Here is a 9,246-nt window from a genome sequence, read left to right on the forward strand (position 1 = left end):
GTGTTTTTGTAGATATGTAATTTAATTCAAGGTTTTTTTATAGTGACTTCGTTAACCAAATAAAACAAAGATTTTACGACTTAATATATCTGCTTAAGCACTGTTTTGCATGTCAATGTAATAAATTAAACAACTTTATCACTTTGAACTTGGATGTTATTTACTTTATTTTGGGTTTTTGTTTAAAGTAAATTTTGTACATGCTTTGTAGCATTTATTTCAAAAAGTCGTTTATAAAAATGTTGGAAACATTTCTTAAATAAAATACAAACTCAAATTTTATACGATTTGTACGTAGCTTACATATTAATAAGTAATTTGTTTTACATTCAAACTAAGAACTCAACAACAAAAAAAGAGACTTTCAAGAATGCTTACCGATTCAACAAGTTTCGTGTAAATTTAAACAAACAAAGAATTTGATAATCAGAATGAAAGAACTTTGACTTTATTTTTGAAATCTTAGAAGTTAAAATAATTTTCGAAGTTTGAATATTTTCAACATTACAAATAAAAAACTATATATTTGAAACGAACAACCACTACTACAGTCTTTATAAAATTTTCAATAATAATAAAAATTTTTAAACAAAAAAATTTTTAAAGTTTTATAAAAATTCGTTTCAAAAAGTTTTAAAAGTTAAAATAACAAAATATTTCCAACCATCACATCCACCCCCGCAATTTATAAACTTATTCACTGTCACCCAACCCAACAAACCCCTAAAAAGAAATAAAAAAAACTAATCATAAAGTATATATTGAAAAAATTTTGTTTGAAGTGTTTACAAATTTAATTTGTTCTTTCGTACTCATTTCAACAAATGTATCAAAGATAAAAAATAAAACTTCTAAGCGCAACACTCAGTGACCCCGCAGTCTTTGCTCTTCTTCACAGCGACCCAACCGAACAGGCCCCCAACGTTCAGCAAGCCCACGTTCGCCCACCCGAAACCGAAGGGGTGGCCCCAACTTTGCAGGGGATTTCCCGAGTTCGTAACCGTGAAGATGGTCATCCCGATCGTCCAGAACATCGCTGTGAAGGTTTTGTGTAAAAATTTATTAACACTCATTTTAATGTTTATGTAACTACTAATGACTAAAAGATTGGGTCAAATTTCAATTGTGTATATTGTGTTGAACGTAGTAATACTTTAAAAACAACTTTAAAATGATTTTTTTTTTTTAAAACAAGAAAAGGTTTTAGAAATTGTTCACAATGTAATCTATATTCTGAAGATTGTTTTGATTATTTTCAAAGTAATTAATACATATATGCGATATTTGTTTACAAAATTTGTTGCAATTGAAACACTGTTTTGTTTCATGTTACTAATCAGTGACGTTTTAAAAGTGATTACTAATTTATGAGTAACTTGAACTGCGTTTTATATCTACGTATGTTTTATATATTGGTTGATAACAAATGATAATATAGTTAGACTTTATAAACTAATATAGTTTTTAATTTAAATTTACTTTAAATAATACTTTGATTAAGGCTATAAATTGTTTTTCTTTTAAGGTATTGAACTAAGTATAAATTTTTAAAGGAGAACTTTCTTTAAGCTAATGTTTATAACAAAATATACTTTACATATTAGTATATTGTACATATTAGTATATCAAAAATTATATTTTACATTATAGCTGCTGTAAAAAATGTGTAAGTTAATCTTCATTAAATTATTTTTACTTGATATTTGCGTATTTCATTTTTATACGTTTACTGTTACAAGTACTTAAAATTAAGTTATTGAGTTTGTTGACGCATTTGTTAGGTAAGCATGAAATTAATTAATTTACTGTTTTTTATGTAACTTAAAATTATATTTAATAACAATTTTCTAAATTTGCGAAAAGCGTTTTAAGATCTTTATAAATAATTTTATGTAAAAAATCTTTAAGCTCTTTAAAAAAACTTAAATTAAATAACAATAAATAAATTTGCAGTAAACATTTTTTGTCTTTTTCATTCTTTGTTTTGAATTAATTAAACCAAAATCAGTTTAGTATACTTTACTACTTTTAAATCCTGTATTGTATTAAACATGGTACTATAAGACCTATTTCAAATTAACAAAAACCTCCGAGATTGACAAATCCAGTTCCAGCTTCTGCAATTTTAATGGCTCCCTTCTTCCAAAATACCGATGAAAACAAGTTTGTTCCTATGAAATCGAAAATAATTCCCAAAATAACCATGGCTCTTACTGCGTTCAAGTTACCGTCCGTTGCTGTTGAAATAAAAATAAAAGTTAATGAAAAATTACATTCTACGTTGCTAAATAAAAAACTACAATTTGATAATAACATTCATTTAATCGTTTGGTGTTGACTTTTTTGTTTATTTATTACTTGTTTTCAAATAACTATTACATGAAAAATTATTTGCTTCAAATAAAGTATATCTCATTCGTTATGAAGTTTTAAAACTATTTCATAAATAGGTTTTTTATATATATTCTGGCGGCCTTTTTGTAGGACTACTTCATTCACAAACATTGAGTTTTTTGAATTCTTTCATTTGTTTTTATCTTAATGTAACTGTTTTAAGTATAGTTATACCCTATTTCTAACCCTTACTCTGATTATAAAATTTTTGCAAAAATAACTCAAGTGTGTGCGTAAAAAAACTGCATGTATATGAAAAGCTGTCAACAGCAAATTTGTCCAAAACTACGGAGCCGCCCAAACGTTTGATTTAAGAAGTCATCATAAAATATTTTAAAACATATTTTGATTAGTCAGTTCATACTAAGTTTAAAGTTTCAATAAAAACATTCAATAGCAATAATAACATTTGAAAGATTTTGTTTGAATGTAATTTGTGTCAAAAAACTTCGTTTGGTCTACTGGTAGTGTGGACCGATAATACTCTATTTAAAAATTCAAAACAGCCATAGAAATTATTTTAATAAATCAAACAAACCAATAGACTCGCACTCGTCATCTGAGGTGCAGTTCAGCCACAAACCCTTGAATCCGTCATCGTCGGTGAAAATCCACTTCTTGTTGCCAACCGCGCTCACTGCCAACCCGAATGCGGTCCAGCAACATGTTAAAGCAAGTGAGAACAGTATTGTAACTAATGTTTTAGCTTCCATTTCGTTTGTAAATGAATACAAAAAATCTAAAAGCAGTGTTTGTTAACTTTTGTAAAGTTGTTGAAAACAGTGGTAGTGTAAATTTAGTCTTAGAGAGAACAATAAAGTTACTAGTGTTTTGCCTTCCAATCGTGGTTTGATTAAATAAAGAACGTTAAAGTCTAAAAATAATGCTTGTTAGTTTTTTGTAAGGTTTTTGAAAATTGTGATAGTGCAAATTTTTTTAATAGTTTGAAAAGTTTTTCGGCATTTTAGTAAAAATACTACTTAAAAAATGAAAAAGTCACTGAGACATTATTCTAATGAAGGTATTATATTCTATTTGGTTCGTAAACAATAGATAAAAATAACTAAGACTATATATAAAATTGTTAAACTTTTCTAAAGTTTTTGAATACATAAATAGTATAAAATTTTAAGCGCAAATAAGTTTTATGAAGGTTTTTGTCTTCTACCTAATTTTTAGTAATAAAAAAAAAATTAGATCTACAAATAAAATTTGTTTAACATTGTCTAAAACTTTTGAAAACAGTACTAAAATAGATTTTAAAGCGTAAAAAATGTTTATAGGGTGAAGCTTTAGATAATTAAATGATTTTACTATGAAATTAATAGTTTTAAACTTTTTAGAATTTTAATGAACTATTACAAAGGACATATCTACTTAAATACGAATGAGATTATCACAAAGTTTTTTATATTTTTGTGATTAGATAGTAAGTTTACAGTTAAATATACTCAATGCGTTTATTTTTTTAACATCAATAATTTCAAACAATTGTAGAACAAACGCTTTTCTAATGAACAAACTTAAAAAAGTTGAACTGAAAATGTCTAATTGAACTGTCTAAAAATTGAGCCTTCCAAAAAACAAGTTGAACTAACTGATTCTTCGAAAAGACATTAACTTTTATTTCTTTAGAAATTTTTACTTTGTGGTAAAATTTTAACAATTTAACTTTAAGATTGCAATATGAAAAAGTTCTTACTCATAAAACCCTAATAGTAAGCATGACAAACAATTTTAACTAAATTTCATTGTTGACGCAAATCTAATAAGCAGTTGTTATAAAACTAAAAAACAAACTTAGTACTTTTTGTAAAATAACTAAAGTTTAAACATAAAAAAGTTTGTATCAAGCGAAAAATATTACAAATATATTTCTCTAAATATTTTTTGCACCAGCTAAAACACTTTAGACTTGCCAACATAAAATATGTTAAGAAATTACCAATCACAAGGCTTTATAGCCTATTGCACGCCTTATCTTGATTTCGTTTGTTTAAAAAAAGTTATAATGGTACAAACTTCTACAATATTTCTTTTTATCTCAATTGTGTACCTTTGCAAAAAATCCCTTGTATTTATTAATGCCTTTAAAAAAAATTGTAGCAACAAATAAAAAAGTCTTTCCAAAAACTTTTTCTTCGACATTTTTTGCATTTAAAACAAACTATTAACAAGTTTAAAAGGATTTTCTACAGATTTTCCATTATTTATGAACAAACTTACAACAAACGCCCACTCTTTACCTAACAGCACTGAACTCAAATTTTCACAAAATTAAATATGCATAAGGGAAAAACAATTTCGCCTTAGGCTAATCAGATAACCTAATGCATCGAACTCAGATATATACATGCATCAAACTAATGATGCTACTCTTTCCGTGCATTGTGCAATTTAAAATAAATCTAAAATTAGTAGAATCATAAATACAACTTCGAAAGCTTTCAATAATTGTTCATAGCTTTTACAAAACAAATCATTTTACGCTAACTTTTCAAACTGTAAGAATAAACACTAAAATGTAAAAATAGTTTGAAAGTAAGAATTCCGAAAGAAAAGATAACTTAATTTAAAAGAGTTTCTCTGGTAATTTATAAAGATTTTACATAAAACTGCTTTCTTGCATTTTAAGCATTAGTATAAACTTTTTGTTTCGTTTAATTTTTGTAACAAAAAAAAAATAATACTGTAGCTCTGTTGTTAAGTATAATAACTACTTTGTTTAACTTGTTTTAAAACAGTTTAAGCGTTATTATAAATCACCTGATGTTTTCTTATTGTCATAGTTTACGTCACTGTTACTCAAGTGTTTACGCGTATTTAACTTTTCTTATGTAGCTTGAAAAATTTAATTAAGAGAAAAAAATTCAAGCCGATATTCGGCAGATGTATTTGAAAATAATTTATTTGTTATTTTAATTCAGAAAAAAAACTGTTTTACTTGTTTTAAACTAAACTTCGTACAAAAAAATTGCTATCTTTTACTTATTTATTGTAAAAACTTATCATCAAAACTGTTTTAATCTACATAAATGCAATTTAATTTTTATGCTTTGGGTTTATTAACCTTTTGCATTTATTAGTTTGTAACTCGATATTTTACTAAAATAATTGAAAAACTCAAGATTTATTTTAAGACCAATGATTTAAGCTTGAATTTAAAACACGAGTAATTAGATCAAATGATAATTAAAGCTATACTAAATTACAGAGTTCGTATTAAAACGTTTGATTTATTAACTAATTATAATTAAACAATTTTGTGAAAATATTTGGTCTGTTTTATTAAATGTCTATTATACATCATCGATGATAGTACTCTTAATATCTATTATATAATTATATACTTTTTCCAACTTTAAATTAAAACTGAACAATAATTTCTTTTGACTTTATCAAAATCTTCATCAACATATTTTTTTTTAAATAACTAAATAAACTATTCAAAAGTTTTTAAACGAAATGCTATTTAAGTAATAAAATCCTCTAAAATTAAAGTTTAGTTTTAGTTTTTAGAAAAAATACTCAGTTAACTGCCCACTAAGTCTGGAATAAAACTAAATCGGCTTCTTTTTCAACACAAGGCGAGTTTCATATAAAAAAATAGAGAAAAAACGTGAAAAATTTAACATCAAAAACAGGTCTCCCGAAATATTTTTTTTATCTACGATAGGAATTCTTACTCTAACGACAAAAACAACTTATAGACGACGGCACGATAAATATGACGTATATTTTATTAAAAATTTATTTGAAATGTAGCACAATGACTTGATTGTCTACCTGCGAAAATTTTCACAAAATAAATTTAAAGTCGAAAACAAACTTAAACTTTTAAAGCGATTACTTGAGTTTAGTATTTTTAAGTCAGGACTAAACTATATGTAGAAACCTAAGCTCATTTGTTATTCAATATAATTTAAAAAAAGTTCAGACTTATTAAAGAGGAAAGCTAAGTAATCCAGAAAAATTGAAAATTTTAGTATTGTAAAGCTATTTTGCAAATGTAGAAAAAATTACTAGTAGATCTAATAATTTTTTCACTATAAAGTATGTAAAACAGAAGTTAACTAAAGGTGTTAAAAGGTCTTTTGGGTTGTTTGCGAAAGAAATAAAAATAATAAATATAAATTGGTTGCTTTTAAATTTTACTGATTTTTTGAATCAATTTTTTACATGCTTTTAAATTGAAGCAAATAACTTTTATTAACAAACTATAGAAATACTAAAAAAAAAATAGAGTTTCTGAAGTTGAAGTTTTTCTTATTATTTTTATAACAAATTACTAAGTTAGCTACCCGATGATGAGTCTTGAGAAAAAATAAATATGTTTTCTTTTAAACACAATGTCGTTTTCAGACGATAAAATAAAGAAAATACGTTAAAAAAGTTGACATCAAAACCTAGCATTTTAAAGTATTTGATCTATATAAGATATTTTTAAAAACGCTTGCTCAACCGACAAAAAAAACTTGTAAACGAGAAAACGATAAATATACTAAATAATTTATTTTATATAATTGCATGACATGTACAACAATAAATTCGTTTACTATTCGAAACCTTTTGAAAGTTTAATATTGAAGACAAATTCAAAATTTTTATGCGGTATACTTGAGTTAAGTATTTTTAAGTTGAGACTAACTTATATATTGAAACTTAAGTTTATTACTGTTCAATATTACTTAAATGTTTAACATCATAAATCATGAAAGCTTGGTAGTCGAGATTAAGTAAAATTAAAATAACTAAAAACAAACTTTTTTTTTACTTTAAGTTATTGCTTGTTATTTTTTGCTTTTGAAAGGTAACTTATTGATTACTTTTCTTAAATATTACTCATAGTTACTTAAAATAATGTTTTTTTATCTGTTTAGAAAGTTTTTTTTAATGAACATGCTTTAGTTCATTTGAAGAAAGGTAATTTACAGAACAAAGGTAATTTACAAACTTTTATAATACCTAAAAAATATATAGGAGCCAAAACAATGTTTGAAAATTAGATAGATTATATATACTTTAGTTATAATACAGTGTTAAGTTAGTTAAATTCTAACATAATGAGTATTTTACGCTTAGCAATTTATTATTAATGTAGCAGTAACTTAAACATTAATAATTCATTTATGTGACGTTTTAGCTATACTGAGTTCAAATGAACCCAAAATGTTATTCACTTGAACTAAATATTTGTGAAACTTATTAGTCAAGTTGTATTAACAGTTGTACGTAATCAACAAATATTAATAAAGTTTAAAACAAAGTTTATCTTTCTGAAAAGCTTTGTATTACTGTTGGAACTAAATAATGTTTTAAAAACTTATAAATATCCTTATAAATATCAAAAGTGGATAACTTTTACATATGTTGATTTAAGAAAATATACCTAAAAAGTAATGATGAGCAAACTTATTCAGTAAAAGTATATATTAAATATGATCTAGTTTGTAAACGACAAAAACAACTTATACATGAAGGACGTTAAAAACTAAATAATTTATTTTATATAAGTAAACTACATGTAGCAGAGTAATTTGGTTGTTTGCTGATAAATCTTTTCAGACATTTAATATCAAAAACAAACTTTTAACTCCTAATTACATAAATTAAATTTAATCAAATCGAGCCTAAATTATATATAAAAATCGAAGTGATATGCATAATATACACAATATTATTGAACAAAGCTTCAACATAATAAGTTGTGGAAACTAAGCAGTCGAGATAAAATAAAGTTGCAATTGTAAAGCTAGGCTGCAATTGCAGAATAAATTAATAGTGGATATTTTAACGTTTTTATTTTGTTGTTTAATGTGTTAATTCTTATTTGGATTCTTACGTAATATTTGTTGCTATATATCAAAACTATCGTACTTTATAAAATTCGACTAAATTTCTATTTGGACTCATTATATTGCTCAAAGTACTTTCAAATTCTTCCTGAGCAAGCAAGTTAAATACAAACTGAAGGAACAAAAATTATCCATACCTAAAGGAAATTTTGAGAAACTTAAATATTATAGTGTTGTTACTGTCATAATTGTAAAAAAGTTAAGCTTTCTAAATATTACATTTGTTCCAACTAAAATAAAATTGACAAGGCCTTTAGTAAAGTGGGTCTTTACAACCTTTAAACAATAAAGACAGTAAGTTTGTCTAGTATTTATTTCTCAAGCGGTAAACAATGTAAAAGAAATATGAACTTCCTTCACTAGAATATAGTTTTGTTGATCAATCAATTAGAAGTTGACTTTAAAAAAAAAGTTTCTTATAACTATTTTTATTATTGTAAGCTATACCTTCAAGGTAAAAAAGAATACGTTAGCTTACTTAAACAGTTGAATCTTTTAGGTGCTTTATTAATTTGAGCAGAAAAATTATTGAATCATGTAAATTATGAAACGTGAAAAATGTTTTTTGAAACTTTGTCACTAAAAATCTTAAAAACAATTAACTTTATTAAGTTTAATTTGTAAAGTGTCGGGTAAACTAGGAACCGTACGGCCCGCGGGCCGGACTCAACTTTAATTTTGTAAAGGTCCTGCGGCCCAGGAGCTTGTAAATCTGTCCTCTAAACCAAATTTTAAAACTTACACTAGATATTCTGGATCTAGAATGAAGAAAAAAAAGGATCTTAGGTGCAATTCACGGGTTTTTTAATTTACACTAGAAATAGTAAAAAATAGTCTTATATAGATAACATTTTGTTGTAATGAAATGGATAGTTTTACTATTTTTGTCAATGAAATGAAACTGAAATGCTGCTAAGTTTTTCTTCATCTTGCCCACTGACTAAAAACGTTGCCCACCCCCAGGATAAGCTGCTATAAAAAAAAAACTTAAATACGT

The 9,246-nt window shown here is 25.3% G+C and overlaps 1 protein-coding gene across 1 annotated transcript; it reads right to left on the reverse strand.

Annotated features, from left to right (window-relative positions):
* Positions 1-851: 851 nt before the first annotated feature.
* On the reverse strand, positions 852-3,107 carry LOC145832502 (uncharacterized). The gene is made up of 3 exons (XM_082939820.1): positions 2,933-3,107; positions 2,088-2,237; positions 852-1,036 (listed from the first exon to the last, which is right to left on the reverse strand). The coding sequence occupies exons 1-3, from the start codon at positions 3,105-3,107 to the stop codon at positions 852-854; spliced, it is 510 nt and encodes a 169-aa protein (XP_082795946.1).
* Positions 3,108-9,246: the final 6,139 nt, after the last annotated feature.

The sequence above is a fragment of the Thalia democratica genome, chromosome 3 (genome assembly GCF_965202585.1).
Source record: "Thalia democratica chromosome 3, ktThaDemo2.hap1.1, whole genome shotgun sequence".
Lineage (NCBI taxonomy): Eukaryota > Metazoa > Chordata > Thaliacea > Salpida > Salpidae > Thalia > Thalia democratica.